The sequence below is a fragment of the Brachyistius frenatus genome, unplaced genomic scaffold, assembly GCF_029030835.1.
Source record: "Brachyistius frenatus isolate BFR_SWC_R1_liver_20210118 unplaced genomic scaffold, ASM2903083v1 Contig_18, whole genome shotgun sequence".
Classification (NCBI taxonomy): Eukaryota; Metazoa; Chordata; class Actinopteri; family Embiotocidae; genus Brachyistius; species Brachyistius frenatus.
In genome coordinates this window covers 4,106,042-4,121,926 of record NW_027210617.1, presented here as the reverse complement: position 1 = coordinate 4,121,926, position 15,885 = coordinate 4,106,042, and the positions used below count along the sequence as shown (strand labels likewise).

Below are 15,885 nucleotides of genomic sequence, written 5' to 3'. Positions count from 1 at the left end.
CATGTTGGAGGAGTTGGTCGCAAATATGGGAAGTAGTTTGGTTCCAAAAGATCAGATGTACAACAAACTATGATAATGTTGGATTTTACTGAATATTTGAAGGCAATATTTTTTTTATATTTTGCAGTATTATCAAAGATATTGTTATTTCAGAAATCCCCTGAACTGTTTTGATATCATTTTGGGCTCATATTGGCCCTAGTGCACATCAACTGGACAGGGGGGCAAAAAAAGTTCATAAAAATATTGAAATCAAATAGAATATTAAGTTCAACGGCATCTGTGAATTAAAAAAAAAAATACATATTTTTTTTAACAGAGTTATGTATATTTCTGTCACTTCTCTCAGGTAAGAAGGTCCAGATCCGGAAACCGGCTCCTGGACTTTCAGACATCGCCCCCTTACGGAGAACATCTCGGCCTGTCATCATCTCCAGCAGTACACCAAAGAAAGGCACGACTCAGCAAAGGCCGCTCCGAGAGCGCCTCGTACACCTGCTGGCCCTCAAGCCTTACAAAAAGCCTGAGCTGATCCTGCGGTTGCAGAAGGACGGGGTCTCGCAATTAGACAAAGACTCCCTGGACAGCCACCTGCAACAGGTCACGCACACTGATGCTGCCTGGCATTTTCACTCTCCCGCAGTAAAGGGACCAATAGACTCACCCGTGACTTGATTTATTCCTTTCTTAGGTTGCAAACCTGAATGGGAGAGAAAACACTTTCACATTGAAGGACATTTTGTATAAGGAAGTTCAGAAGGACTGGCCCGGCTACACAGAAGGAGACCAGCAGCTTCTCAAGAGGATTCTGGTCAGGTATGTCAGAGGATGAAGGATGTTATTATATGTGTCATCTATCATATATCAAATCAGTTTGGATGCAATGCATGTATTTTGTTGAAGTCATTCTTATGGGCCTCGCGGTATCCTCTTTAAGTGCTCATTTCTTTTTGTCCTGCACTATGAAGTTATGAGTCTGGGTCAGAGGAGTGGATTATGGAGTTTTTGTGAATAGATCGTTTTTAGGTGACGTAGCGTACAAACAGTTTGGAGGGGCCTCGCTTATGAGAAACGATGGCTGATATTGCAGTAACATATTTTTTTTATTTATAATATCCGAGATACTTAAGGTTGTACACTTTTCTCAAGGTAAAAGTGTCGTGCAGTACAGATCTGGTGAGGCTGCACACTAAAATGCTGCTTGTTGTATTGTTTTTGGCAAGAGCGAAGTGACCGGCGTGATGGCTCTGGTTTGTAGGAATCATAGACCTTTTTTTAACATCTTAAATCTATAAATAAATTACATTTATGGAAGCACAATATTTTTCTATGCGAGACGTGATTAGTATATACTCTATAAAGGCTATTTTGGATCGTTTAAAAACCCTCCTTTTGCATTTAATGGGATTGTTGACGACTCTTGTCTGTCCCAACTTTGCTGAAATGCGGGGAACTACACCGAAATGCAAGTGTGTATTTGTTGACATGAGCTGCTGGCCCTCCTCCCAGTGGAAAAATCTGGCTTCTCAGGATCTGGGACACTCAGGAAAAGCAAGCTCCCTACTAGCTATATATAGACCAGACAGCAACGTTCACTGCTCAGTTCGTGTTTACGCAGTGGGCTCGAGAATAGCTCCCGTTCCCCATGATAAGCTTACCTGTGGCACGACGCTAAAAGCATTAAGAAAGTTAACACTGAGTGAGCAGAAGAAGAGAAACGCATGTTTGGCGTAATGCGATGCAGCGAAATGGCTCCACAACACGTATATTGAATCTGGAATGTCCAGTTTTTCTGTCGAGACTGCTGCAAACAAAGTGCAAGCTTGTACTGTGTGTTGTATTTGGGGTTTTTAAAGGTGTTTCTGTGCGTACGTGCTCGTATGTTGTTTGTAAAGACGTGCACGTCGGCACATACTCGCCCCCTATTTGTGTATCTGTTGTTTTTTTTTTTGCTGTACTTTGAGCTCTGTTTGTGAGTTTATCAGCTGACTAAGAGCCACAGCCTCCCACCTAATACCCACTCCCCCTCCACCCCCTTCTCCAGCTCCTCCAGAGTTTTGAGCTGATGCAGTCAGTCATGCAGGAGTAGCACAGCAACCATGACTGCAAGGCACATGATGCAACAGTGTTCCAGCACATGCTGATCTCTCTCTCTCTCTCTGTGTGTGTGTGTGTGTGTGTGTGTGTGTGTGTGCGTGCGTGCGTGTGTGTGTGTGGTGGTGGTGGTGGGGGTGGGAGGGGGGACAAAGGTTAAGCCATATCAGGTGACCTGATGTCTCACTCGTAGCTCCTGACTGTCCACACCACACACACGCACACACACACACACACACACACACACACACACACACACACACACACACACACACACACACACACACACACACACACACACACACACACACACAGTGCCCTGGTTTAACAAGGGTGGGGCAATGACAGGACTTGGTGTATCCAACTGCCCCCTGCTGATAATTCCATCAACTGTGACAGCAGCATCTCTGCATGTGCACAATGCCTTTTACATTTCAGACTCATTTGTCATGTTTGTTATCGTGGCTTCTCTGTTTCCTATTGGCGGACTCTTAAACCAGAGCAAGCTGTCCTGCCCCAGCAAGCAGACTCAAAGTCAGCTTCTGTGATTAATATTTAACCACCAGTGTATATGTTGTGTTTCACTGGAAAACTGGATCAATAAATTGACTGAGAAAGTATTGCCGAGTTCAGCACAGTTGATCTTGTTACACAGCTGGTATCGGTGCAGTTCTTTTTTTAGTTTTTTTGCCGCTACTGCGTGACTGATAAATCTGGTACATAAAGAGACTGTGTTCACACCTTGACTAATGTGATCACAAGTGACCAACTCTAAATGCAGACGTGAATCCTGCCGTTACTGTAGCTGCTTTTGCTGGTAGTTGGGGATAAAGTAGTATGAAAACAAACGCAGTGCATCTCTGATTCCTTTGAATGACCGTGTAGTCGGTGTTGTCATAACTGTATTTGTTAAACCGCCCAAACAGCATTCATTCCCAGTGAGCTACAGCACCATATTCTCTCCCTCACTTTCTTTCTGTCACTGTAGAGTGTCATGCCACTTTCACACTTGTCTTGAACGTGCTGCCAAAACTGCTCAGTTATTAAATAAACATGCCGCAGCGGCTGTGAGATTATTAAACATCAGAATTATGCATTAAATGTTTAAACAACAAAAACTAAAACCACAAAAAAAAACACTGAAGACTGTTAAACTGATAGTGAGCTTGTACAGATTTAATTATTGAAGCTCTCCCTCATCTATTTATCATAAAACGCTGCTCTGCCAAGTACCTCCTCCTTCACTCAGTTGTCATAGCTACCCACTCAGCTTCACAAAATGACTGTTACTTGTCTTTGAAGTCCTCATACATGGAAGTTGCTTGTCACTGAAAAATGACAGCTAGATAGTTGGTAGCATCATGATCTTTTTAATTTTTTTCTTTCTTGGAACGGAACATTTTTAGCTTTAAGGGTACAAATCACTTCAAATACATGTCGCAACTGATTCCGTGACAGCTTCGTTGCTGCGTTAGTGCCAGTGCAAATGCAGTCACCTCAACTGGGTAGTTGGAGAGATAAAGTAGGTTCTTGCAGTGCCGGTATGCAAAGTTTACATTCCACAGAAATTGTATCAAGCCTTCTTATGTGTATCTCTGTGTGCATGCTTGAACTCTTGTAGGAAACAGGCCCAGAACAGCTCTGCCCCTCTACCGGAGAGCCCACCCAAAGAGCCGCCCAGCAGCTCTCCGTCTCAGGTGAGCACACACACACACACACACACACACACACACACACACACACACACACACACACACACACACACACTAACACTGCCCCACATGCGCACACACACACACACTGCCCCGCATGTGCGTACGCACACACACACACACACACACACACACACACACACACACACACACACACACACACACACACACACACACACACTCTGCCCCACACACACGCTGCCACACACACACACACGCTGCCCCACATGCACGCACACACACACACTGCCCCACACACACACACACGCTGCCCCACATGCACACACACACTGTCCCGCACACACAGCCCCCCACACGCACGCACACACACACTGCCGCACACGCGCACACACTGCCCCACACACACTGCCCCACACACACGCTGCCCCACATGCACACACACACACTGTCCCGCACACACCTGCCCCACACGCGCACCCACACACTGCCCCACACACGCTGCCCCACACACACGCACACTGCCACACACACACGAACACACACACACACTGCCACACTGCCGCGCACACACACACACGCGCGCACACACACTTCCCCGTATCGAAGCTGCCATTCTGCTCTCACTCTCCGACTTGTTCATAACTGACTGGACAAAAAAAATAACGTTTTACTGTGATCATGTAGTTATGACAGGTGGCTGTTTACATGAAGATATGTCAGAATTGTGAAAGCTTAAGAAAAAAATTAGGTAGCTTCTGGGCATTTAAAAATAAAATAATTTATTGTTTCATTTCTAGTATATTATTTCAGAAGAGTATAGATACATTCTGCATGATCTTTAACCGTAACCTGTTTTTGCATCTTTTCACCTGATTCTATAGAAATGGAAGAATTGGGGTTATTGAACTTTTACCAAAAGTGCATGGCACGGGTGCATTTAGGGCGTCGTGTCCAAATCCCCTTTTGCCAGTTTAAATGGCAGATCATCTGAGCGCACGGTTCAGAGGAGTTGTACAAAAGGGATTGCTATTTTAACAACAAATTTGCCAACTATTAGGAAAGAACGATGTAACTTGATGGCCTTCACGTACACAATAATAATCTTTCAGATTGGAACCTTTTTATTTTTGTTGGGTGTTTGACAGGGAAATGACAACTTTAAAGACCCTTGTGTTGCTCTTGGTGCTGCTTTGGGCCGGGTGTAAGAATGAGCCCATAATCTTCCTCCATGGTACACTTTATTTTAGTGAAATCCCCCCCCCCCTCCCCTCATCTTCCATTAGGTAGAACGAGGAGGAGCTGCTCTGTTATATTAATAGCTCTTTCCTCTCAGGTTGTTCTCACCTCAGACAACAAACTGTATGTCCCTTCCTTTCCGCTCCCACCTTCAGTAAACACACAAACGACAGAAGTACCCCAGAGTCTGTTTCAAGCTGCACTGGCACAAAGAGAGCATCACAGCAGGTAAAGCTGTGCGTAAACCTGAGATAGGTGAGAGATGAATCAGGAAGTGATGAATACACTAAGACGGATAAAATGAAAATAACCAATGTTCCCTGTAGTAAAATAGATCCTCCATCATTTGACTGGCTAAAAATACACATTTTAATTACAGCTGTCATCTAAAGGGGGATTTTTGATCTCCAAAGAATAGAAGCGTGAAAGAAGAACAGTGAAACAGAGATTCATGTTCTCAGTCATCATTTAGAAATGGGTTGCAGAACCAAACGGGTCCAAACGGAGCCACTCACTGGTTTGCACTATTGTCTCTCCATCTTCCTGTTGGGAAAGCCAACACGGTGATTGAATCTGCCACTCCCAAAGTCTTTAGTGTGGGCTGCGTCAAACAGGGCCCGTCTATAATGTAATCTCTGGTATTCTGAAAAAGCTGCAAAGTCATTATAGTCTCTGTGCTACTTGGAAAGCAGATCCTCTTCTGCACCTCATTACACTCTTTTCTTTACGTTGCTTTGTCCCTCTGGTCGCTCTCTCCCCGTACACTCGCGTGTCCTCCACAGCTTGGAGCATTTAGTTTGCTCTGACCTGGACTACGGTTTTCCCCTCCTTTACTCTGAATTGAAACGAATTCATATTGAACCCTGTTTGAGGGTCTTCTACTAAAACTGCACTTTTTTTTTTCTTTTTTTTTTTTCCTGACAGAAACGACCCGCTGCTGATTTCATCGACCCTCTTGCCAACAAAAAGCCCAGGATATCGCACCTTGCCAGCAAGGCTGCAACAGCCCCAGTTAATGGCAAGCTCAGCTCCTCCAACGGGAGAGGAGAGGCAGGCGGCGCTCAGTCGGCGGGAGCGGTTTCTACGTCGGACGGCGGCATGACGTCCGGCTCCCAGCAGCTTCCCGTGCTGGACATCCCTCGTCCATTCGAAGCACTGTCGGACGTCAGCAACGACTCCAGCCACAACGGGCGCGACTGTGACTCTCAGGAAACGGCGGTGTCCGAGAGGCTCGGTCAACCGCCGTCGCTCCTCTCCGTGCCAACGGTGGCGACTGCGCCGAGCATCAGCGCGTTGTCCCCCGGACACACAGTCCTGGAGGGCCCGCGGGACAAAAGTCCTTCGTCCTTAAACAACAAGTCCAGAAAGAAGTCCAAAAAGCATAAAGACAAGGAGAAGAGCAAAGACAAGGAGCGGGTGAGGGAAAAGGAGCAGGAGAAGGAGAGGAAGAGTCGCGAGGAGCGAGTGCCCGAGCCCAACAGAGCCTGCGAGAAGAGCCCAAACCTCAAAAGCAACAGTATTCCACACAAAAGCACAAGTGAGAGCAACACGTGCACCGTTTCACAGCATTAGATGAGGGATTTCTGAATTGCTGCGTGAGGCAGTTAGTCTTCACTGTGAGTAAGTGATGCATCACGTGACCAGCGTGTTCCTCACTGACAAAACTGAGACCCCTGCTGTTCAGCTTCGTGCCTCAACTAAAATACACTCTCGTGAATTCAACTGGCACGTTTAAGATCGATTGTATTCATGATGTACAACAATAAATAATGATCTCTTCCTCCCCATTAGCACCATTTTGTTCTTATGCAGAGGCCGAACAAAGATGACAAATCCCGAATAATTCGGTTTTCTAACTGCGACCTTGTTTCAGATCTGAATGGAGTGTGCAACAGTACCAGTATTCCTTCATCATCATCTGAGGTGGCAGACTATTTATTGTGAGTATTGAACAGATGTAAGTCTCAATAGATCCCACACCTGTGCTGCTGTCAGAGAGAGTTTGAATTAAGTCATCGGAATAAGTCCGAGATGTTCTCGCATTTAAGTCCCACCTGCATGAGGTCACAGAGGGACAGACATGATAAAAAAGACAGGAGGGAAAGGAGACAGGTGCGTGCCAGCGTTCTGAAAACTGGTTATTACATATTGTAATTTCCCACAGTCGCAGCTGTGGCCGACACACAGCTCCTTAACTGCTGCAATTTATTCCAAAAATGATAGTCCTCCTCACAGTCATAACATGGCACAACCTGAGCACACACACACACACACACACGATACATATACCGAGTTTCAGTGAGAGTTACACTTCTGAGAACATTGGATGAGGTGCAGCTTTCTACCACAACGCGGAAAGAAAGCTCTTTCAGAGCTGAATTTAATTAGCTCGTCTTGGGTACGTCTCTTTTAGTCTCCCTCCAGTGACTTCATTGACCTCACTTGAACCGAATGCCTGAAGAGACTTTTGTGATTTTCCTCTTCGAATCCGTGCGCAGTAACATTTTCTTGTCCTCCCCTCCCAGGAAGTACACGGTGATCGGCTCTCAAGAGCAGCGTCAAAGGTATAAAAACGATTTCAACGCCGAGTACAGCGAGTACCGGGGTCTGCACGCTCGAATAGAGGGCATCACCCGGCAGTTCACTGTGCTCGACAATGAGCTTAAGCAGCTCCAACAAGGCACAGACAAGTACAAGGTACATACTCTCAAGGACACACACAAAAAAAACCCACACCTGGAGTTACTACAAAAACAAAAAATGTCTTTTTTATGTTACTAGTTCATTATGTTGTATTCACAATCTTCTCCATTTGTGTTTTTGTTTCTTCAACAGACGATCCACAATCAGATACTTCAAGAGTATCATAAAATAAAAAAGGTAGGTGTCGCTGCTTTAACTTATTTTGATGACAAAGTATCTGAGCAGCTTATAATATTATGACACTTGTGCTTTTTCATATCCTTTTGCAGACTAATCCAAACTATAGCCAAGAGAAGAACCGCTGTGAATATCTACACAACAAACTGGCACATATAAAGAAACTTATTGCGGAGTACGATCAACAGCAACTTTAAAAGTAGTTATTAGACGTTTGATTCCCTGTTATCTCTGGAAACCAAGCAGATAAAGGAAAACTCTGGATTCCGCTTGTGCTTAAAAAAAAAAAAAAAATTATAATAATGCCATGAAGGGAGTGTTCCCCTCATTTGGGCCGAAGGCTCTCGTGGGGGACTCAACAGGACACCTGATCTGTTTCTCTCTCTTTCCTTATTTTTATTTTTTTTTGAAGATGTGGCTGTGCCTGGTGAGGCTCGGTCTGTCGCTGTAGTTACAGTTAATCCCCCCCCCCCCAAAAAAAAATGGGTTCTGTGTGGCTCTTGTGTTTTTTTTCTCAACAGACCACCGTGCTTATAGTGCACCGAGGTCTGAAAGAATCGAACACGGAAAACTTCCCCTCTTTGTTGGGAGATTTCCAAATAATCTTTCCTGCTTTTGAAACTGGAGGGACGCAGATGAACGCTGCAGATCGTACGCCTAATGCAACTAATTTGTTTTAAGTTAAGGAAAATGAATTGATTGATTCATCAGCGATCCCCACATATTGAAACCAATGGTGGCGATGTTGAACTTTTTTTTGTCGTTTAACTTTTTATTTATTTTTGACACTTAACTGTGGGGAATGAGTCTATTTTACACTCCTCAATATCCGTACTTAAAAGCTGTGTCTCTTTTATTTTCTGTCCTCACATCTTGAATGTCTGCCAGTATTTTATTCAGAAGCTGCCTTGCCCATCTAATTGTCAATTTGTTGGCGATCTTTTTCTTTTCTCTTTTAAAGAGATGCAGATATTACTGTTGATTAAATCAAAACAAATGCACACAGTCAGACGCAGGTTTGTGCGATTGGCTTTTTCTTTTCTAAAATCATCTGCCGATGTCTTAAAAGAGGGGACAGGACGTTCCTGTCACTCTGGAGCTGTAGATTTTCTTTGAATGCCGTCTCCTCACTGCCGCGACGAGCTACAAAGTTTGTTAACCGGTTACAGCAGCGGTCCTTAGTTCTGGTTCATCTTATTGAGGAAAAGTATATTCAGCTATTAATTGGTTTGTCTTTTCAGTTCAGTCCATGATGGCTTTTGTAGCAACAGAAAGATTCAAAGTTGTCTTGAGGAGTTTGTCGTCGGTGTTACTCTTCATCACACTGTGGAAGATCCTCTAATTGTAAGATGAAGCAGACAGGACGCAGATCTGCAGGCTTTTTCTTTTCATATTCAAAAGGTTGCAACATTTACTTTGATCCATAGATTTGATATCTTCTACCTTCCGTCATCATTGTTAAAATCCTGTTTACAGCGTCTGTAAAAAAAAAAAAAAAAAAAAAAAAAGATCAAGTTGTTTTGTTTTGTCTGCTAATCGACCCGCATGCTTGTCCGTTTGAGACGACTGTTAAAGATGAAGCCATCTTTTGTTCATCTTCGGGGTGGAGCCTGGTGGACCTCCTGGTCAGAGAAGGACCAGTTTTTTGCCTTTTTCAAATGTGATGTCACGTTATTGACGGTGAACGACCCGAAGATCTGACTTCCTGGATCGAGAAGCATCAAGTCGGCACTGATCCAGTCCAACGTATGTGAAGACAAATGAGAAATGCTGTATCAGAACTTAACACTGATGAGTGTAACGAGCGAGTCCGCTTTAGTCAGCGAATGCATTTCTTATATGGATCTTTTTATGTGAAAAAAAATCAGCACTTTTTCTCCTGATCTTGCTGTTACCTGGGGGTTTTGTCCAAGTGACACTTTCCTCTTTGTCCATCGGAGTGCATGCTTTATGAATGTGTTACAATGAACAGTCTTTGTATCTTTACTTGAAGAAAAGAAAACTGCCCAAGGATATCAAAATCCAAGCGAAAGGCCTAGTCCAACTGAATTAGTAATCAATTAGACGTGGCTCTGACCAGCATGTATACCAAAGTGCTTAAGTGGGATGACACAGAATGCTCTACAAAATGTCGGCAAAGGAACATGTCACAGTATTCTCTACTTCCTGTTTTCATTTTGTGTGTACAATTTACCATCCAGTGGAAAGTTTCTCAGCGTTTTCTTGTGAGAAGTCAGAGGAGGCTCCTTCGCTTCAGACGGGATTTGCATAACTGGGCTCAAACGTAACGTGAGGTTTCAGATATTATCACTCTCTCTTAATGCAAAACACTACATGAAGGTCACTGCTCAGAAACGAATCACAACAATGCTGGACACCGACTGAGGCTGGATCTTGAGGGACGTTGAGCGTGTTGTCACCGAGAGTTAACACTCGCCGTCGCCCAGCACTACAGCTCTGAACAAGAAAGACACTTCTCACCGTTCTTACTGTATTTTGGTTTCTAGAAACATGTAGACATGATTACTGTATTTATAATCTCTTATTACGGTCAAAATCCATCGTGAATCAGTTCATCAGTAAAAGAGATTTTGATCCAGTGGAGAGCAAGCTGTTTGACGGTAACAATACGCCAACACAGGAGAACCATTGTATGAATTGATTGTGCCAAAATGACCTGTTGTATAGGTTTTTCTTTTCTTTTCTTTTCTCTTGAGTATATACATGCTGCTGTATAAGCAAAAGAGGGCTTTGGAGAATAGTCATGAAATGTTGGCGCTAAAACCCAAAGCACGCTTTTTGAAAACCATAAGGGACTGGGACTGAAATTGATCTTTGTTTCAATAAAATTCTTTAAAATCTTTATTTGTGAAATTCTCAACCAGTTGTTGCTGTGCGTTTTTATAATGAGGCTGTTTTTGTTTTTTCAATGCATTTTTCCCAGATTTATGGAGAATAATAAATGTGTTGGAGGGGGAGAGTGACACATACAGATGCTATTTAACTTGTTTCTGAAGGGACTGCTGCAAGGTAGCATGGAGTCACTTCTTGACATTCTTTTTTGGTTTCCTTCTAATTTTTAACCCCAAAATGTGGTTTTGGAAGCTCTGCAGTGGTCATGTCTTCAAAGGCCTTTCCCTTAAATTATTATCAAGGAAAAGCTCATTTATGTGATGAAACTTTTTTAGTTTTTGTTAAAGTAAATGTTCAGTTTTCTAACCTTTGTTCGCATTTACTGAATTGGAACAGGCCTGCATTAACAGCAGCTGTCCTGTGGATGGCAGCACTTTCACACCGTTTGGTTCCAAAGCCTTTTACACAGTGCTGGCACACCTTATTTTTTATTCATACGGGCAACAAATTGAATACAAAAAAAAAAAAAATTGCTATTGATTGGTAAACTGTTACAGGCAGTCAGTGATAGCCTCAGAGATCTGTTTGTTTCCGAGGGAATGATGGGAAGCGGAGTTGATTTTTGCATCCAGCGTGCAGTCTTATACTTGTATGTGTCGTGTCTGATTGGCATCCTCTTATAGAAACATGAACGCGTGTTGTTTACTGCCAAGTCTCTCACTCGCACTCGAGCGTTGATCCAAAAAAAAAAAGGCCTTGGCGTGGCAGTGTGAACAGAAGATGCTCCGGCGAGGCAGCAGAGGGGACAAGGCTCCCTGTAATCTGACACACTGTGAAAGATCCCAGAAATCTACACAGTGACTGTGTTCCAGTTGGCTGCGCTGAGCTGTATCTGAGCTTCGCTATGCAGGCTTCCATCTCAAAGTTGGCCTCAGCTCTGCTCGGGGAGCTGGACGGGGGGGGGGGCGGTCAGGGAGTTCACCGTGGCAGGCTGCCACCTCTCCCTCTCCTCAACATACAGCAGCATATACACCGACATGTTTACACACACAGCAAAGAGGCCGAGAGCTCGCCTCCCCACCCCCCACCCCCTCCCCCCTCTGTGTTTCCAAGGTTTTAACAGTCAGACAGGGTTTGATTTTTCTGGATTTCTGTGCTGGCAAAGACAGAGGGACCTAGTTGCGTTTATATCGTGTGCTTACGGAGCAGGTCAGTGTTTTAATGTGAAAATGTAGGCCATGGTTGAAAGACAGGTCAGTCAATTACTCGAGGTCATTGGTACGTGTATCACACGCGAGAGCGTTTCTCAAAAGATTCAAGGAAAAATGGCTCACATTGAAGTGTACCCACGCTGATCACATTTATGTAACCCGTACGTCGGTGCATGCAACCACGGAAAAAGATAACGATGGGCTGGCGTGTTGGTCAAAATGCTACCAGTGAAACCAGTACCGACTCGTGTCATGTTATTTGTTTACAGCCAAGCTCTTTGTCTTTTCTCCATCTTAAATTTCATTGGAGCAACACTTGACCATCGAAGGTCAATTTGGGATTGTTGGCTTTCTGCAGTCTACTCACAAACTTACTGTGCCTGGCTGAATGCTTGCTTGACATTTTGAGTTTGTCATCTTGATTGTCTGTGCAGCGCCTGTGCCACTTGCAGCTTTCTGTGTCTTGTCCTCTGTTACGGATGCTTATCTCCTCACAGCGGATGATTTGTGAATGAAAGTTCACGGTTTCAGCTGCATATCGAGTGCCGTGACCTTCAGCATCTCTTCTGCCGGGATGAGGATTCTTCCCTCTCGCTGCTGCAGAACTCCACATCCTCATCTGATTTGCACTCATCCAACAGTGAAACACAAACATCTAGACAGACGTGTTCCCTCTGTCCGAGATCTTCTTTGAGTGTATTTCATCCATCGTACTTGATAACGAACCCTTTGGAAACGACACGCTATTTTGTGTGGACTCGTACTTTCAAAGTCACAGTCAGGTTTGTTAGTTTGTCTGTGACAGTCGTACAGATGATACAAAATTGGTATCGATGTTTGAACTCCTATTTAAAGAGCAGCATTTTTTTTTAGAATCAATTCACATTCAGACTTAATCTGTCTTTTAAACCACTTATCCTCGTATTTAATTTCTTGTCCCATCAATAAAATAGACAACAAAATGACCTAAACATTTAACATTTCTGTAGCCACTCTCAAATCTTTCAAATAAACTGAAAGCAAAGTCGGTGATTCTGCTCATCTTTCTGGCAACAAATTGTTTTGCAACAAACATCTTGCTGCATGGGAACAGTGGAAAAACAGGCAAGCACATTATGAAACGACATAGCGACTTGACCACATAGTAACCCATCCCTTCCCTCAACCGCCCTGTCCATTATAAATCATCACTCTCTGTGGATAATTCACTGGCGTGCAATGAACCTTCTAAGTAATGACTGCAACATACTGTAATTAGCCCCGAACTGCACCATAAATTTTAGATGCGACCCATATCATGCACCGCACATGATTGTTTTTCTATTCTATTAGTACGTATAAGGATATTTAAATGCACATGAATCGTATATTTTATGAATAATTGATGGTTCATATACAAATTGATCATTTTATATTTGGTTTTGTTGGACATTTTGCAGACTGCAGCGCTAACAGTGCCTTTTCAGTTCCTATATTTACTTAAAGAGAGACTGGTACAGCTCATTGAGGCATTTAAGTGCAATTATGATCAAAATGGACATCGGTAAAGATTACAGAAATGACTTTTAACTGACGGTTAAAATGTTGGTCATGTCGGTAAAGTGCATTGCAGTACTTTGCAGTGGCATGGAGAGATACAGTGCCGCCTGGAACAGATTATTTTTAGGGCCCTAGCATCCATGGTGCGAAAGCCCTATTGTTATTCAAGCAATTATTATTCTCGTTCCTTATTTTTCTCCGCAAAGAACTGCATTTTTGGCGGTTTTATCATATTCAAAAACTCATGAAAGTTGGTACACAGGTGTCCCGGCAAACAAATTTAGTATTCTAGTGGCTGAAATGGCTCGCTAGCGCCCCCTAAAGAGATGCCCCGGCGGCTACATTTACCTACATGCACGAAATCCGGTGGACAGGCGTATCACCTAAATGTACAAAAAAAGTTGCATTGCACCATTACGTCAACTCAACAGGAAGTCTGTTATTTTGAATTTAGTCCCCATTTTTGAGATGCATGCTGTAGCATGTGGTCCAAAAAGTGACTCAAAAAATGACTTTTGGGTCACTCTTTGTCATAGTATGACTCGTTTCAAGTTTTGACAAAGGAGGGATTCAAACTCCAGACCTTGTCACTGAGAAGCAACGGTACTAACCACTACACCACCATCCTTCCCATGAGATAGTCTGCATTATGACGTATCTTTGGCTCACTGCAACCTACGCGGCCAAAATTGCCGCAGACATTCTTTGGATAGTAGATATGCGTGTTTTCAAGGGGGTCTGCAGTAATATTACATATCTTCCTGTAATGTGTTGTGGATGCAAAACTTTTTCAATTTCTCCAAACGTTTCAATTTCACTAAAAGCTGAATCACCGTCAACGGGCCGAGGTGGAATCTGAACCGTTAATAGCAACCTTGGTGAAGTAGAATATTTTACCTGTTGAGTTAACCAGACTGTCGGTTGAGTCTCTGGAAGCTCTGAGTGAACTCCGTGAAATGCTTGTTTTTTTTTTTTTTTGTTGTTTTTTCCCCCCAGTGGTCTACCACGCTGACGCCGAACTGGATACGACCTCATGAAGACATGGGTTCGAGCCCCGCTCACAGTATCACACTTGGTTCACGGAAGGTGAGGGCAAGTCCCTGTAAGGGGTAAGCCATCTGGTTCACAGGGGCTAAGTTCCCTAAGTGCTCAAGGTCAGGTTCACGTTGTAAATGCAGTCATACTGACACCTAACTGAAGGTCAACAACAATACAAAAACCCTACTACAAACTAAAAAATACCATTAATATATGTTAATGCTATAGTATGACTTTTTTTTTTTTTTCAAATTTTCGGACATGACAGTGGTCCAGTGGTTCGAGCAGTTGCCTCAGTGAGAAGTAACTTGGTTCGATCGCCACTTGAGGCATACATGTCAGTTCAGAAAAAGGTCATACTCCAAAAAGTTATAAAAAAAGTCATTTTTGTATATAGAATATAGTATATGGTATATAGTATATATAGTATATAGTATATCGTATATAGCCAGGGTGATGTGGCTAAGTTTGATGTTTTGCCGTGACACAGGAAGTTGATGTTTAAGGTCAAAGGATGCTCCAAACCTCACGAAACTTTCCACATGCGTCAGACACCAACTTTCATGAGTTTTTGAAGATGTTAAAGCCTCCAAAAAAAAAGGCAATTTTCTTTCTTAAGAAGAATAAGGAACGAGATCGAGAAAAAAATTAAAACTGCAAGAGGGAATATGCGGACCCCGGCGTGCTGCACGTCGGAGAACTGGCGACCCCGACCCGCTGGATCGCCGACGTGCAGCGTGCGAGGGACCGCATATCACTGCTTGCAGTTTTAATTGACTCTGAATTCATGTTTCAACTCTATTTTGTCAAAAATATTATTATTTTGTCGTGAATGTTTTGTTTTTGATCCATATTGCTTAAGCAAATCTGAAAACCCTTATCACCACATTATTTCTGTTGTACTTATCCAGAAGTTTTTAATGCCAAACAAACAAACTTCTGTACTTTTATGCTCAGATTAAGTGTCAATTGAGGCTCAGTCAGCCATGTCTCGGTTTGACCACAAGACAAAATTTGATCTTGTTTAATATTGGACACAGTCCCTTACAAATAAAAACAGATGTGCTGCAGATGTTCTGATTATTGACAACATGCTGCAAGGATCTCAAGTGTGGAAATGTGTAACACTACTTTGCAATCTTTCAAAACTGTCTTTATAGCCAGAACCTGGTAATTCTGACAAATATTAATAACAACAAAGTATATATTGTACAATTAAACTGACATTGTGTATGCATGTGCAAAGTAAAGTATATGCCCTTTTCAAGTGATTGAAAACGTGGCAAAGTGGAAGTCAACGGTGGATCGAACAGTTTCCATCATGTAAAATTGAGTATTATAGCTGGTGTGAGTAAATCTCA

General features: G+C 43.2%; 1 protein-coding gene across 1 annotated transcript in view; it reads left to right on the top strand.

The window, feature by feature from the left end:
- The window catches only part of ell (elongation factor RNA polymerase II), a 35,993-nt gene extending 25,245 nt beyond the window's left edge, over positions 1-10,748 (top strand). Inside the window, exons 5-12 of the mRNA XM_069694978.1 lie at positions 350-600; positions 692-816; positions 3,716-3,791; positions 5,928-6,540; positions 6,877-6,943; positions 7,529-7,700; positions 7,839-7,883; positions 7,976-10,748. Of these exons, the coding sequence (XP_069551079.1) occupies positions 350-600; positions 692-816; positions 3,716-3,791; positions 5,928-6,540; positions 6,877-6,943; positions 7,529-7,700; positions 7,839-7,883; positions 7,976-8,080 (1,454 nt within the window). The 3' untranslated portion in view covers positions 8,081-10,748. The remainder of the gene's footprint in view (positions 1-349; positions 601-691; positions 817-3,715; positions 3,792-5,927; positions 6,541-6,876; positions 6,944-7,528; positions 7,701-7,838; positions 7,884-7,975) is intronic.
- Positions 10,749-15,885: the final 5,137 nt, after the last annotated feature.